The sequence below is a fragment of the Sinohyriopsis cumingii genome, chromosome 11, assembly GCF_028554795.1.
Source record: "Sinohyriopsis cumingii isolate HCF-2022 chromosome 11, ASM2855479v2, whole genome shotgun sequence".
In the NCBI taxonomy this organism is placed as follows: Eukaryota; Metazoa; Mollusca; class Bivalvia; order Unionida; family Unionidae; genus Sinohyriopsis; species Sinohyriopsis cumingii.
The window spans coordinates 23,844,030-23,862,026 of NC_142971.1; the positions used below are offsets into that span (position 1 = coordinate 23,844,030).

The 17,997-nt window shown below is 34.6% G+C and overlaps 1 protein-coding gene across 1 annotated transcript; it reads right to left on the bottom strand.

Moving 5' to 3' along the window:
* Positions 1–497: 497 nt before the first annotated feature.
* On the bottom strand, positions 498–17,646 carry LOC149787782 (DNA damage-regulated autophagy modulator protein 2-like). Its single transcript, XM_089973986.1, has 8 exons — positions 17,535–17,646; positions 9,884–10,012; positions 7,832–7,885; positions 6,878–6,945; positions 4,544–4,692; positions 3,398–3,578; positions 2,895–2,917; positions 498–1,082 (listed from the first exon to the last, which is right to left on the bottom strand). The coding sequence occupies exons 2-8, from the start codon at positions 9,952–9,954 to the stop codon at positions 891–893; spliced, it is 738 nt and encodes a 245-aa protein (XP_089830112.1). The 5' UTR covers positions 9,955–10,012; positions 17,535–17,646; the 3' UTR covers positions 498–890.
* Between the last annotated feature and the right edge of the window lie 351 nt (positions 17,647–17,997).

Sequence of the window (17,997 nt, forward strand, 5' to 3'; positions counted from 1 at the left end):
TGTTCTGGGACTTGTCGCTGAAACTCCATTACGCCTAGTTGTTACTATCTCCTAATGTGTCTTTATACTAGTGACCATTGGAAGCTTATTTTCTATAGTATTATGTTTTATAATATGTATTGCGGCATCATATAAAATAACGTTACAATATAATAACAATCTTATACTATCAAAACATATTACTGAGTTTAATCTTAATGATCCATCAATATATAAATTGGCTAAGCAAGTACAATATCTTTCAGTGGAGCTTATGGCTCTTTATGAAAAGAATTTTTAAAAACATACTATAAGGATCATTGTTGCATCTTTGTATTTATTAAAATATCATTGTTTGTCAGTATCACTACATAAACGATTGTCTGAAATTTGGGGTATGTCTCAGTAAAAAAAAACGTTTTGTTTTAGCGAATATATTTGACACATTAATGTACACTGAATATTATATGCAGAAGAATCTGACTAAAGAAATAGTAAAAGTGGGGAAAGAGAAGAAATAAAATTTCAAATCTTTTATTTCAAAACCACCTGTATTTGTCATGCTCAAAAGAAACAATGCATTCTTTAATTTAAGAATTATTTCATTTTAATGAACATTTGTCCTAACAGATACATATAACACGCAGGAGAAGGAAAACGCGAACACTGAAACGAGTGTCTCTTCATATTTTGAATGCTAGGAGTAATAACCAATGTCACAGAGTGTAGGCATCAAGCAAGAATTGGAATCACACAAAGGGGTCAGTAGGTGCTAAAACTACTTTTACATTACATGAAACACGTAGTTTTCTTTTCTTATTAAAGATAAAAATTAGCGGTAAAATATATTTTAGTGAACTGATTTTTCTAAAAAAAATAATGGAATAGCTCTTGAGATTTCTCTTATGATGCTATTCAGCTGGTCTAATAACATTTGAAGCATAATTTTCTTTGCTGTTGTCAATCTGATTTTCGGAGAAAATTACTTCTGGCGCTTGTAAATGAAACTTCCGGAACTCTCCAAAGAAAGTGGCTAGGAATATAACAGTTACTATTCCTGCGACCCATTCTGCTGTAGTAGATACCAGGTACTCTGCATTGCCCTAAATGATATATGGTGAGAAAAATAAAGTTAATGTATATTTCTTCGGAACCAACTAATTTTTTATATGCATGAACTTAATTCGTTTGATTGATGGAAGTTTAATCATGAAACTACGACACACAATTTTGTATCAAATGTCTAAATAGTTGACTCGCCTGTTTTCAGCAATACACATACTTTTTCATGAATACCCAAACCATTTCATCAATACAGATTCATTTTCAACAATACACATTCATTTTTATCAGTACACATACATTTTCATCAATAACCAAAGCATTTCATCAATACACATGTATTTTCATCAATACACATATCTTTTCATCAATACCCAAACCATTTCATCAATACAGATTAATTTTGAACAATACACATTCAATTTTATCAATACACATGCATACATGGAAATACTCAAAGCATTTCATCAATACATATACATTTTCATGAACACACATACCTTTTCATCAACACACATACCATTTCATCAATAACCAACGCATCTTATAAATACACATTCATTGCTGTGAATACACACACCTTTTTCTCAATACACGAACCTTCATAAACGTTATCAACAAGTTATGCACACAGCAAAACTTGACAAATTATAGTAGATCTTGAGAAAACCGCACACTAAACCTTGGTCGCATTTAGCAGATAAATGTAGTAAATAAAATAAACAATGACGAAATGAATAAAAATAAAATAAAACATTTTGCACCCTATGCAATAAAACGAGCGATGTACCCTGCGGTTTTGTCAAGGTCCGATTATCTCAATATATGGTTTCAACCATGCATAGTTTGAATGGTCTGCTTGAATGGAACAGTGTCTATTTTGGAAGTTCTGAAGGAAACTTCGTAGCACATTCCATTCATTAACAGCGTGAAGTAATCGTATTGCATACCACAGTATAGCTGAATAGTTTATGTGATGGTTTTCCAAACTTTTGCTTTTGAGAGGACGTTATATTATGGCTATGTTCTGTTGCTGTAGCATTGGTCCATTAGTAATGAGTTAGTTTTAAGAAGATAGGATCAGCTGGCCAAGAGTGAGTCGTACAATATTTTGTGCGCATGTGCGCTAAGGTTTATTGGGAGAAGTGTATCCTGGTGGAAACGCATACTTCAGACCTGAGTTTTTCGGGGTAAACAGGAATGGTCCAGCGTTACATTTGTTGTCTTGTTGTTAGCGACCTACGTGTAGAGGTCTTTCCTGCATGTTAGTGAGTTTCTATGATGCCATGGTTCACCAGTAGTGAATTCAGGTCCAAACCGAATGACTGTCCCTGCATTGACAAAGTCCCTATTAAAATCTAATGGTGTACATTGGTGGTGTGACTGCAGTGGCATTATTTATGGTAGGAAACCGGTAAATTACACAATGAAACCAAAAAGAAGGGACTCGGCAGATACCGTTTATGTCGCAATGGTGGTAAATGTGATGCAGCTGTACTGGCGAAATGTGCCTGGAAATCATAGTTCTACTGGCCTAAGGTGGCGTAGTTAAAATAGTTCCCTATGTTAAAGGATAGTTGTATAGTTTCTTCAGACATGATATTGAAGCATTTGGAAATATGGGTTAAACTTATGACTTCTAGCAGGAATCGTGCCAGGGTTTCACAACGCTCGGTCAAGTAAATGTAAATACCCATGACTTGTGAATATACATATATATATATATATATATATATATATATATATATATATATATATATATATATATATAGAGAGAGAGAGAGAGAGAGAGAGAGAGAGAGAGAGAGAGAGAGAGAGGTTCATTCTTCCAGAAATGGTATATTCATACTTACGGATGCTCCGAGGAACACAAGAACTTTATGTTTTTATATTAAGGAAATTCTTGACTTTAAATTATGTCTAATTCATCTAAATAAGTTTTTTCCTTTGTTTTCTACGTGCCTGCAATTGTTATCGTTTGTTAAAGAGAAAAATGTAAGAGTGATTTGAGAAAAGAGTTGATAGCTAAAGAAAATCATTATAATGTTAAGAAAGGCATGTATTGACTCCTTAAGTACCTATGCATTTTTATTTTATCTTGATTGGGAGAAATTCGTAGAAACATCAACTGATAAATGGGTGAGGTTAATGTCCCATCTCTGTTCACTTTGAAAGCAACCTATTTTTGTTTTTTGCGTGAGGAGGATTTTGGCTAAGTTGAAGATGAACAACAGGGCGAATCACCAAATTATTAAACTGCAGCCACTGAGATTGAGATAGGAAAAAGTGGACGAAAATTGGAAATTACTAACTTCATTATTCATACATTGACACATCATGCTGTTATGAAGGATACAGAGTACAAGAGAAATAAAGTCTATGACACAAAGCACTACACGGAATATTAGAATTTTCAAATCACTTCCGGGAACTTCCATCATTCTAAATGACATCGCTGCCTGAATGGCACAGTAAATCCCTCCAAAACCAAATGCTAAAGAGGCACCTATCATGTGGACAATTAGGACGTTTGTTTCCTACAAAAAAGAATATATATATATATATATATATATATATATATATATATATATATATATATATATATATATATATATATATATATATATATATATATATATATATATATATATTGTTATACATCTAATCACGTATTAAATATGTAGTTTTTGTCGTATGTCTAGGTATGCATACAGTCTTAAAACTCTTGTACAGCATTCATATTTGTCTCAGAAACTGTGCGTATTTAAATTTTGAATTTGACAAAATCAGTCAGTAAATTATGAGCTGTATGTATGTATGTATGTATGTATGTATGTATGTCTGAGACTAAATATAATATTTACTAATTTTGTCATATTTTGACATACATGTGTACTATCACGTTATGTCAAAACCACAACATAAGCATTAAGACTCTTCGAAGAGAGCGCAATGAGAGCGGAGCGAACGACCACTCTCACGAAGGGAGTCTACGCCATCAGCCAGCTCAAACGCCACTGTTTCCGGTTTAAGATTTCTGGTTTAGCCTCATGGTTTGCTTCCAATGAATGCTTTGAAAGAGAATTAAAAATTTAGAACCGAAAATGCACCGAAGACAGAGAAAAATTTCTTCTATTTTCAATGCATAATATGCAACAGTATATTTGACACTTATAGAAGAAATTATTATTTCAGGCACTTAAAAACTCTTTGTACTGGCAAGGAACGCGCATATGATCCTTTTGAAAATATTTATATGACGTCACGCAGTAATAACTCCAATAAACATAACTGTCTCAAGCAACGGTAAGATTCATTGGTAAAATAAAAACAGCATATAACCACCAATCAGCTGTCAGTATTTCTTAATTAATTGATAGCATTTAAAAGAGTTGCGTGACCAAAAAACCAAAACGAACAGACAGAAAACGGCTGACGACGTGGTTTGTGACTGAAGAATATCAAGAGGTTTCAACAAAAATATCGATTACCGGCAACCTACCTGAAAGTTACCTACGATACTAAGTCCTAGGCACGCTGATAGTCCCAGAATGAAACAACCCTTGTTCAGTCCAAGCAACTTTTTACGCGATGATCTGTTTCTATAGAACTTTTCTATTTGCTTGTAGCGGATATATATAACAATGGAACCTGTAAAATGGAAAGAAATTTAAATGCAGACAGGTTCGAAACGACACAATCACATATTATTTTGATTAGTATACAATAAATCTGTCAGATTTTATTTTAATTGAATATTTTATCGCCATTATGTCTTAACGATGACTACATTCAAATATATAAAAAGCCCATTAATACATTATTATATATTTGTCACTCCTTTGCTGAGGCTAAAGACCGCGACGACAGCGCGTTTCCCAAAATAGATAAATTAAATAACTGTGTTGATTGTAACGTCCTATTGCAGGGTGGAATTAGTACCTTTCCTACTGATAAATTGCATTAAGAAAAGACTGTAAGTTCTCGTCCATCACTAACCAGTGGGAGTGGGGTGTGGGTCATCTTATTCTAAAAGAAATGTAATGTTGCATTCCAAATCGTGTATTTGTTTACTGTACATATCACATACATTCAGACATACACGCATACACAGTGGAACCTGTCCATATCGTTACTTAATTAATTGGCTAACTGTTCAAGTCGCAATATAATTTAGGTCACAATTGCTCCAATGATTTCCACCTCTTTACAAAATTTTCGCAGTGACCATTTATTGTCCTTCCCTTGCGTTTTCTTGTTTGTCTCAATGTAGCGTTCTTGCTTGCTTGAATTCTAGTAATTGCTCTGGTAGTCCCGTGAATGGTCACTATCAAGTCGGAACGGATGCTTGTGATTATGCATCCTTATTTGTTGTCACTGTTGTCGTTGTTTTAACAGACAGCTATTCTTCATTTTGAGAAAGCAAATTAAGCCTCCGAAAATATGAGATGAAGGGCCGAAGTGGGCCAATCGCTTGACACATTTAACAAATAAACAGTTAACAGTAACCAATAATGAAGAGTAGTAGTGATCGTGCGTTGGTATATCTTAACGAGTATGCACTGTAATTGTAACAAAATATATTTTCTTCTATGTGACACACCAAGAACAAATGTTCAAAGATTATACCGCTATTCAAGTGTCATATCTCTTGAGTCAGATTAAGCACCGACCAAAGACATATTCTGCGTAATGTGTAATCTTACTTTCATTGAACAAACATTATATAGTGGAAAACCAAAGTCACAAGGCACTGAAGGACGTCTGCACATGGTTAAGGTAGATGTCAGGCATTTAACATTACTTTTAAGTCTGGATTTATGTATCCTTTTCGGTGAACAATAATTTCATCCCGTAAGTAAATTTACAGAAGGCTTAAAACCAGTTTAGAGGTATTATACACATCGGTAAAAAGCTTTATCTTTGGGTTTAGGTATTTTATGGCACATCAACACAAGAAGGTTATTTAGTGCTGAGACGATTCGAGTAAAGTATATTTTTCATGGACACATCACGAGAGCCGATCCAGGCTGATAGGACTTTGTACGATTTGAACACTCACCCGTTCGGTCGCAAGTACGACACGTGAAAGACTTAACCACTGCGACTCCTGTCGGCGACAAACCTACTGAGTCTACGGGTGCATGAGGTAATCTACTCAAAGTGTCGTCCACTCTTTCATTGGTTGCAACGATTACATGTTCTATCCCTTGTTCTCTCTTATTTACGATATATAATACTTTACATGGATGTTTCTACAGGAAATAAATCTATAAATGTAGTATGTTTCAACTAGTTTATTTCAACTACATTTAACTGTTTAATTCCTATAATACTTTAAATGGTTTAAACCCTGTAGAAAGCCATGTAAAATGTTTTAAACATAACGGTTTTGTGTTTTATTTATTTGTCTTGTCTTTGTTTTGCATTAGCTTTTGGAAAAGACGCATTAAACAGTCGAAAAACGCGTTGGTTAGTTAGATATTAGTTTTGCACTGTTCGCTGTCAGATTATTGCATATGTATATATATATATATATATATATATATATATATATATATATATATATATATATATATATATATATATGTGTGTGTGTGTGTGTGTGTGTGTGTGTGTGTGTGTGTGTGTGTGTGTTGAATTGTAATAAATAGCATAAAGTAATTTTGTAAGAATCCGAAAGGTCCATTATAAATAGGTATTATTGTAAATAACGAAACTTGTATTGAACCATATCAAAGATGTAATATATGTAACACACTGATATAATAATTTATTCAAATGGATGAGAAATGCGATAGAGATTTGCAATTCGAGGCTACAGGAAAATACTTACACAGCAAAGCGCCTATATTTAACAATTGTCCAAAAGCACAGCTTTCAGGTGCAGATGTCCCAGTGTCGCTATGAAAGAAAAGAACAAAGATTATACACGTGAAATCGACAATATATAGTTAAAATGAGACAACATATTGGCCGAGAGAAAAACTTCGCTCACCTTTACATAAATTGTTTAATGTTTTTCACACTACATAAATTCTTAAATTTAACATCCAATAATTAACAATTCCTGAAATGCTAAAAACTTCCATCATAAATATATCTGCCGATGAACATGAAAATTGCCATAAATGGTCTTGATAAATTTGTAATATAATAAGACTCGAACACACGCGGACAGAGGTGAGATGACAGTGATCGGTAACGGTCAGCGCTTTAGACCAATCGGACACCTGCGGCTACGTTCTTTCAAGTGGCCGAGCGGTCAAAGGCGTCCGCCGCTACAAATCACTGTCATCTAACCTCTGTCCGCGTGAGTTCGATTCTTGGGCGAGTCCAAAGTGGGTACATAATAAAGCTTGCCAATAACTTCTCTTGGGTCGGTGGTTCTTCCTGTGGTTTTCCCGGTCTTTTTCTCCACCAAAATATACTGACCGCCTTGTACAAAAACCTATGTCCTGAAAATGGATATATACCCATAACAACAACAACCATACGATGGTGACGGTGTGATGGATAGTGTAACTAGCAGATGTTCAATGCATGGATGGATGGATGGATGGATGGATGGATAGATAGATAGATAGATAGATAGATAGATAGATAGATAGATAGATAGATAGATAGATGGATAGATCGACAGATAGATCGACCGATCGATAGGTAAGGGTTTTGTTAATGTACCTCGGCATATTAATGACATTATTGCAATCTGACAGAATAATAGTTGCTATTGAAAATATTGTATGAAAATCAATTGCGTAGAAAATGTCATCGGTCCTAACTTAACCTTATATAGGGGAATCCAGGCTCTACATGTCCATATGCCACGGCAATTCCATATCTGTAATAATAATAATAATAATAATAATAATAATAATAATCTTTATTTATTATAACGTAGACCACCTGCCCAAATTACATAAATTGGTGAAAGAGGTAACAACACGTAACATAACAATTCTTGGATTAACACACAGCCTACTGACTCTCTAATAACATACATTTTATAAGCAAGCACGACTTGATTAACCGGACACTCTCGCATTCCGTATGACTTGATTAACCGGACAAGCTCGCATTCCGTATCTAAACAGTAGTTTCCTTACTTCATTTACCCTACAAGTACAGTGTTCTTCCAATGTCAGTGATAGGTTATAGTTTTGAATTTGGAATCAATAGTTATCTATCATTAATAGTTTGAATGAGTACTTAAGAATTCTACAATATGCTATTAAATTTATTACTGCCTTACTCATTATAGATTTTGGGTGTGTTATGTAAAGCCAAAAACATATTTACACAAACATGCCTGCTATTTGCTTTGCAAAAACACGTAAAGTCTGACCATAGTTCAAAATTAATATCAAGATATTTTTGGAATAATGTATTTGAAGACAGTTTACCAAAATGATTAAATCTAGTTTCCATGCTATAATGAAAGATATTTATAACAAGACACCGTCTCTATCAGGCAGTCACCATATACCAACTTTCATATCCATTCGAATTTCCCTCTTTTGAAAAAAGTAAAATTTTAGTTTATTTACAGATTTATCTTTTGTTTCCTGTTGGCTTGGTATTCTTTCAATTGATTTAGAATTCTTTGAAGTTGAATAACAGGTTAGGCAAAGGCAACCAAGTCATCCGCGTACAACTGGGTGAATAAATTAGTAAAATCTAATGTCGCACTATTATTCCAGTCAGAAACGTGTCTCTAAATTTATTATAAATAATGAGAATAAATTCGGTGATACAACACAACCTTGCCTTACCCCAGCCGGGCAGTTAAATTGTTCTGCCAAAGAATTCCGATTTTTCACTCAAGCCTTGACATTTGCATGTATGGCTTTTAATATAGAAGTCATTGTACTGCTAATATTTTCATTTGCTAATTTGTAATAAAGTAAGATCCTTTTACTACTGTTAAAAAGCCATTTTCATAATAAACAAAATGAGATTAAAATCTATCTGTTAGCTTCCTAAAAAACTTACGTAACAATGTACCTGATTGATATAATTTTCATTTACTTTCATCGTCTGTGGTGTTTCGCAAATACTCTCTGTGAAATAATTCAAAGCAGTACCAAGTTGATTTTGTTCTCCTATTGAGAGTATTGTACAAGAGTTTTCTGGTAGTGAAGAGCTGACATTTTGGACAAATAGATTTAATTGTAATTAATTCCATATATATATATATATATATATATATATATATATATATATATATATATATATATATATATATATATATATATATATATATATATATAACTTTCATAAGTTCCTTCTTTGAGGGTAATATGATTATCTAGACCCAATTCTACTACTAATACTACTACTACTACTACTAATAATAATAATAATAATCACGACAACGACGCAGACAATTAGGGTGGTATTTCGGCATCGATTTCGAAAGAGATAGCGATTGCCCAATGTCCATTTCTGATAACAGCGATGCTTGAGCCATACAGCATCTAGAAAAATGAATATTATTAACTTTTGTAACTTTTCGCAACAGAAATATGGAACTAAATTTGTTTCACATGACATAACTTTGAAACGCACATAACAATGCATACTCTAAATTTAATAACTCAAGGAAACCATTTTAAGTGGTAAAACATCAATTTATTAAAAGGTATGGGAAAAAATAATGAAACCTTTCTTTGAGTCTTTACAATAGATGCAGTTTGACTCAAATTGTGACATGTATGTAATCTAGATAGTTCTGTAAATATATTAAATAAACGCCCTTCGTTTATACAATGTAATAAGTATAAATGGAACAACATCCTAATAATGTTTGAATAAACTTTTAAATGCGAAAGATACTCACGTGATTATGAATGACACCGGAATGTAGACGAGAACCACAATTGGAAATACAAAGACATGGTTGTCCAGCATCTTTCAATTTTTAACAGTGTTGTCACACGTCATAAAAAGTTGCCAAGAGAGGGAAAATCTATAATTTTAATGGATACAATTTATTATATTTCTTGGACAGAAACAAGTATAGATTGCTTAGAATATTACACCTGACAGCAAAAATATTTGTTTACAAGTTTGGATGGGATAAGTGTTTCGTTAAGGCTACTGATGTTACACAAAAACATTTCAGAAAATAAAAACGTGCATTTGTTGATTTCAAATATAGAAATGCATCCTACTATGCCGATGTGTACATTACATTGAGGGATCATAACATCGAGATAACCTCCATCTTACCAAATGGAAAGATGGTTAAAACAATGCAGTAGGAGAAACTAATACCTTATTTATTTGGTCTAAGAAAATGCATCGATTTGCATTTGGCTAAAGGTAAAGTGTTAAAGTACAGTTTTTGAAGATCTGGTAAACATCACAAGATCATTATGCAATGACGAGACAAAAGCTGGTATAGTATTCACAGCAAATATAGACGGATACAAAGCAATAAATTGTGTCTCAGTTGGAAGTACCATTTTAGTATCAATCATAGGTACGACGAACATTCACAAAAGTATGAAGTTATATTTGAAAACGAAAGTAAATGTTCAAGATGTACCTTCCATTGCTTTTTAATAACACCTGAAGACAAATTATTAGGTATAAAGACTCTTACTTTATTTGCTTTTAATTCACTTTAATGGATGTACCTAATGTATATCCCTCCATCAGATGCGATCGAAAGGTGGAAATTTAATATTGTGAAACACAAAGTAACATTTAAGACAGTTTTATAACAAAACAGAAATTCTAGTTGTTGGCATGAATATGATTCACTTTTGGACGCTAATTAAAATGCACATAAAGAAAGAAGTATTGCTAAATAGAAATAATGACTAAACGACAAATGACATTACATAAGCAACACACCTATACATTACATAAGCAACACACCTATACATTACATCAGCAACACACATATACATTACATAAGCAACACACCTATACATTACATAAGCAACACACCTATACATTACGTAAGCATCAAACCTATACATTGCATAACCAACACACCTATACATTACATAAGCAGTACACTTATACATTACATAAGCAACACACATATACATTACATAAGCAACACACATATACATTACATAAGCAACACACCTATACATTACATAAGCAACACACCTACACATTACAAAAGCAACACACCTATACATTACATAAGCGATACACATATACATTACATAAGCAACACTCCTATATATTACATAAGCAACACACCTACACATCACATAAGCAGTACACTTATATATTACATAACCAACACACATATACATTACACAAGCAACACACATACACATTACATAAGCAACACACCTATACATTACATAAGCAACACACCTCCACATTACATAAGCAACACACCTATACATTACATAAGCGATACACCTACACATTACATAAGCAGTACACTTATACATTACATAAGCAACCCACATATACATTACATAAGCTATACACCTATAAATTACACAAGCGACACAGCTATACATTGCACAAGCAATACACCTATAAATTACATAAGTAACAGACAGACATTACATAAGCAATACACCTATAAATTACATAAGCAAGCTAGAAAAAATCGAGTTCCCCATAAAAACCTTTATGTTAATGAAGTGGATGACGAATAAGATTGATATGCTAGCGTATGAAAAATACAACAATGCATATAAGCACATTATGACTGTGACGTTCTCTCAAAATACTCTTGGGATGAGAATGTAAAGGTGAAAAAAGAGACCATATATGCACTATGCCTCAAGAACCCTTAATGGAATGAAAGCTTGAAAATATACAATTGTGCGGTGAAAATGATCTTGCAATAGGACACACAAAGATTTGTTGTAAGAGGACAATACTGATAAAAAGAAGTTGACTAAAAATAAACTGCAGTTGACAGGTTTAGCTCCTTCATCACCAACCGTCCCAGTCACAACACACCAAATTTCCTCAGGGTTTTTGGAAGAATCAATAAAATTGACAATACAATTGCTATATAGTATTCAGGGAAGGATATAGTGTCCCAAATTTATAAAATTGCATATTTTCGACTTAGGAAGTAACATGGCTCATAATTGTTGCAAAATTGAAAGGCGGCGACAATCACTTGTCCGTTACCTTGGCAACAAATATAGTGAATGAATGTCAAATAATGTAATTTTTCATAGGAAATAATTCACATGATTAAATAAACTGTCAAAAGGCAAATGTTTAAAATTTGAATAATAATATAGGTTAAAAAATGTACAAGTTTACATTAACTTTGTCAAGCGGTAGAGGTTTTGTTCTGTTTTCTATGTATTTGTGTCGCAGAAAAATAACGATGCATAACAAAAAGATAAATATAAACTATACATGATGCCTCTGTGAGTTGATTTTCTAACAATTAGAAGTGATTCAAAAACTAAGAATACATGTAATTAAATGTGTAAATACTTTGATATAAAATATCATACATAAAGAGACAATGTTAGAACATCGGTTGCAATTGTAATGGCAAAGATTTCTAAAATACTGTAATGATAATAGACACCTACTTCATTTTCTTCAATTAAAAAATGAGCAATTAATCCCAACTTGCCACTTGCGAATAAAATTAATTAATGTACCATCTTATACTCATTTATGAAACTCCCATATATGCACAAAATGAATGTCCCTAGTTATATTTCATTTCCTAAAATATTATTGTGCATTCCATTTCTGTGCTCTTTCTCAGGATTTCGGATTCAATTTAACACTTGCAAATTCCGCTAACGTGATAGAAAGGGATAATCAAGGCTACTAAGTGGAAGGTTTTTGTCTTCAGTACTGTACTGTTACTTCGATTTGGTTTAGTGCTCTCTACGGCACGATAATACACAACGTTATTTAGCGTCGAGACATTTAGTGTAAAGTGCCTTACTCAAGGACACACAAGAAACTGCAGTTGCACACATATACATGTTTTGAATATGATACTGATATAACTATTCAAAACAAGGAACTGAACTCAAATATGATTTAAACATGCATTAATGAAACGTTCGTGGAGTAGCGGAAAAGCCTTAGCCCCCATAGACAGTGAAGCGGAGCAATAGTTGTAACAGTCTTACAGTATGATAATATTTGGAATCACTTATTGTAGATGAATCTCATGGAAACTGAATACAACCTCTTTGATTCAATCATTATCTTTGTCCAGCTTATCTGCACAAGAATACAGACTTACAATGAAAGTTGGTTTTTCAAGGACAAAAATATGATAGAGATAGATTTTGAGGATAGCTTGGAGAGGCTACTGGTTGATATATGCCAAGGCACAAACATTTATTTTATTACGGTAATACTCGCTTGGAAGACGAGTCCAGCTTCAAACTATACAGACCGAGATCTGGCGGCGCATTATTTCCGCCATTGATTCGAGCGTTTTCTTCTTACGCCTTTTTCTTTTCACCGTTAATATTCCAATAGGACATGTTTCTTCCAAATGACTTTGAAAGTATCCAGTGGCGTCACTAAGGTTGGTGTCACCCAGTGCGGTAACTCATGGTGCCACCCCCATGGACCTCTTCAAAATTCAAAACTTTTATAGAGAGTATAAAGATCTCGTAGACTACCATAGGTTGGGGTGGGTTGCTCCCAGCAGTATCTTTAATTATTACAGAAGACCCACCCTTGCTCGTTTTTGTTAGAAATTGAAGTAATGATAGAGATGCAAAGCTCCGCGCCCCCAGTCACCGATGCCGACAGTTAAATTACTGAATACATAAAAGGTGAAATTCAAATAAACAACAAATTTAATGCCATTCAATTACAGATAGTCCTTCCTCAAATGAAATTCAATATTCAAAACCCTATCACTCGTCTTTCACTCGACCAAGTGACGGCCTATTTCATCATCTGACTTAGTGTGATAGATTTTCCTCCTGTCCTGTGTTTCTACTCATCTGTAGTATTTCTTGACTGGTACCCAGTACCCCTTCAGTCCAACAACCACGTACTTCACCATTCCACTTCCTCCACTTCCGTTCTCTCCTTTTCTTGTCTCCCAGAGACTCGGGACCAACTGTACCAGGGAATTTCCATTCTCTGTCTCCTACAGCTCTTCCGGTCCCTAAAAGCTTCATTTCCGAAGCTCCTTTGTAATTCCCAGAATAACAATGTTTCCCGCCAGTTTCGAATGACGTCGGAGTAGCTTATAACTTCCTTATGTAATTCCCGCAAGATGGTTTAGCGACTACTGACGTTTAGTTTCAAGACACTAGATTTAAACTTACGATTCCAATGGTGGCCACGCCTTGCTCATTTCCGAGTGGATGTCGATTCACCCATGGTCTACATAATTAGTAGACATTGCCCCCTCCACGGCAGTCTGTCAAAGGTAGATTTACGACCCTCACTTGATGTTCCTTTGAGCCCAACACCGGCAATTCATGCCACTTACCTGTGAATTGCACGCAGCCAAATAAGGCGCCAGTAACAAGTTCCTATGGTCATGTTATATACAACTGGTTTCCCACCCGTTCTTTTTGTGTTGGCTTACACTATCGTAACGTAAGCCGCCTGCCAGCTGTGTACACATCGCTCTGGCACTCATTGTTTGCAAAGCTGACACTCGCAACATTTATGAAGCGAATAATTAGCCTCAGGGTCTAGCATATCATTGTTGCAATCTTGCTATACTTATAACGTGACAGACAGTAATTTTGGTGTCACCACCTCTAATGGTGTCACTCGGTGCGGTCCGCACCCCCACTCCCCGCCCCCCGCAGCATCCTAGTAACGCCACTGAATGTTTGCAAGCTCATTTTTAAATTATTTTAAACAAAGGTAATACAGTAAAATACTTTATACTATATTTGTTTAATCAGGATTCTTTACTTTTTACATTTCCTGCGTGGTTATTTAAGCTTACCAAGAGTATCATAGGTCAGCTGGTTATTAGTTAAATATAATTACTACAAAAGTTCATATATATATATATATATATATATATATATATATATATATATATATATATATATATATATATATATATATATATATATATATATATATATTGACCTAGGGATCGGTGGGTCATAACGACATCTGTTATTTTATGTAAATTTATGTAAGCACAAATTATATCCCGAATATTTCAATGTTATATTAGTAGGTATAAGCTACTAAGCAAATTTAGATAATTATTTAAAAGAAAATGTATCGGCTGCAAGAGATAATTGTATTTGTGCATGGCTGTCTTTTTCTAGTCTTCTTGGTTTAAACCAATTGGTGTCAATGTTCTAAGTCAGCGTATACAGTTTTTCTTTCCTGGTTTCGGAACTCCAGTTGGGGTTTTGAGCAACTGCAATAAGTGTTATATCACTCAAAGTGAGGCTAGGGGAGGAGAAGCGTTCTGCGACCGGGCTTCTGTACAGCATCTTTGTCATCAATCAGGTCTATGAATGTCGTTCCTTTTGTGTAGCTTTTCAGTTTCTCCGGTATACTGAAGGCTGCAGATCTTACATGTAATGAGGGGGTCACGAGTGGCCGAGTGATCTAAAGCGCTCTCCCTTACAGATCACTGTCATCTCACCTCTGCGTGGGTTCGAGTCTCGGATTTGGCCAATGTGGGTATGTGAGAAATTTTGCCAGTAGCTTCTAGAGGGTCGGTGGTTCTTTCTGGAGATTTCCCGTGTTCTTCCTCCACCATTAATACTGGCCGCCATGTATAGCCAATCGTTTGCTGAAAAATGGCGTTTAACCCTACAACAACAACAACATGTAATGGGCTTTCAGTATGTCGAGCAGTTACCACAAGTATATCATACATCATAACGACAATCTTTGACCGCTGCGGTGGCCTAGTGGTTAGACCGTCCGCCTCGGATGCGGAAGTTCGTGGATTCGAGCCAGCTATACCAAAGACTTATAAAAATAGTACTAACAGCTGCTTCGCTTGGCGTTCAGTATTAAGGGGTTAGTGTTAGGACTGGTCGGCCTAGTGTCTGGATAATGTGATTATGTTGGACATCATGCTACATGTCTGCGGCATGATGCTCCAGTGCTAGACATCACTGTAAACTGCCACTCTACAGACTTTGTTGTGATAAGGCTGAAAGATTATTAAAGCTACGTTTAAATCCAAAACACGCGCGCGCACACACATACACACACCTACACCCAGACACACACAAAGTTTCCTGAACTTTTGTTTATTGGTTATGGAGAAAATTCATTAAACACAAAAACAGCTGACAAACGAAGGTTTCACAATATGCAACTCAAGAATAAAGGAGCTTCTGCTGCAACACAAGTAATATATAATTTCAGAGAGCTAGACTAATAATAAGTCTGACACTAATGGATTAATCATACCTTTGGCATTTTAAATATCGTATGCCCTCTTAGCAAGAACATGTCTAGAATATTCATATTTAAATGTTTCGTTCATAAACACTCCTATGTCTCGGGTGCATGATGCGTTAGTACTATTCTAGACATCGATATGCAAAACTACTACTTTCTACAATTTCTAATATCCCATAAAGTTAAAAATGTTTCTATTCTGGCTCTGTTTGAAAAGAATCTCGTAAATGTCAATATATATATATATATATATATATATATATATATATATATATATATATATATATATATATATATATATATATATATATGGGTGGGTGGGTGGGTGTTTGTAGGCATGTACGTAGATAGGTATGTATCTATCTATATATTTAGCTATCGTTTTGTTTATTCTATTAGAATTTAAAAATATTCAGGCTATTTCGAAAATATGGCCGTTGTTTGTCGACAGTACTTGCATACTTTCATAACTTCCTTGTTAGAAGTTATAATCAGGGTAGAAAGTTTAATGTATAATGCCTGTATGACACCATTTTAATGTATACTACCTGTATGACAACAGTTTAATTTATACTACCTGTATGCATTTAATAACTAGGTTTATCGCTTTTCCCCAACTGGGGGCCCCGAGTGGCCGAGTGGTTTAAAGCGCTCTCCGTTACGGATCACCGCCATCTCACCTCTGTCTGCGACGGTTCGAGTCTCGGATTCAGCCAATGTGGGTATGTGAGAAAGCTTGCCTGTAGCTTCTCGTGGGTCGGTGGTTCTTTCCGGGTGTTCCCGGGTTCTTCCTCCACCATTAATACTGGCCGCCATGTATAGCCTATCGTGCGCTGAAAAATAGCGTTTAACCTCACAACAACAACAACAACAATAACAAAAATATTCCCCAACCCTATAATATAAGCTAAAAGTAAATACCAGAAAGGCGAAAAGTGATTTACAAGTACTTGACACATACCTGTGCACATGTGTCACACGCTTTCAATACGCTATTTTTGTACACATATTTAGCAAATATTCCGTATAGACCCAAACTTCTTAAACGTGCACGGCAATGTTCGCTTTGATTTAATTGATACAAGAATATGTACAACTACATTAAAACCGTAACAAGTTGGCTTTCTGACTGACTGACCGGTCTCGCCTCTTACCTTTATTCCGGACTCTTTCTTATAATATAACCACCGTAACCTTTCCAAGATCTGATCAAGTCCCTTGTTGTCAAGAGCTACAGTAAACAATCCAAGCAACACCATCACTTCCTACAATACATGTAATCAAAATAAATTTAGAAATGTCGTCAGATGTATATCCGTATCCATGATAAAGATTAGATAGATAGATATATAAATAGATAGATTGATTGATTGATTGAAGAAGTCCTTTCTGATTAATGATTTTGTCAAAGTTCGTTTAGCATGCAACCTCTGATACGAAATTATCAGTGTTTTCTGGTTTTGAGGAGTAAGGTCCTGAGAAAATGCACGAGATCAAAGGCCATTTTGTACAAAAATTAGAAGCACAAATTAAATGATACAAATGTATTCCGAAATAGTGAAAAGGACAACAAAATCTCTGAAATGATATGACATTTATTGATAATTACATCCTATC

Coding starts and splice junctions, on each gene's coding strand:
- LOC149787782 (XM_089973986.1), bottom strand. CDS start 9,954: ATGCTGGACAACCATGTCTTTGTATTTCCAATTGTGGTTCTCGTCTAC. Junction 3,579..4,543: donor GTATCGTAGGTAACTTTCAG/GTAGGTTGCCGG, acceptor TCTTTTTTGTAG/GAAACAAACGTCCTAATTGT. Junction 1,083..2,894: donor TTGTGTTCCTCGGAGCATCC/GTAAGTATGAAT, acceptor TATATCATTTAG/GGCAATGCAGAGTACCTGGT.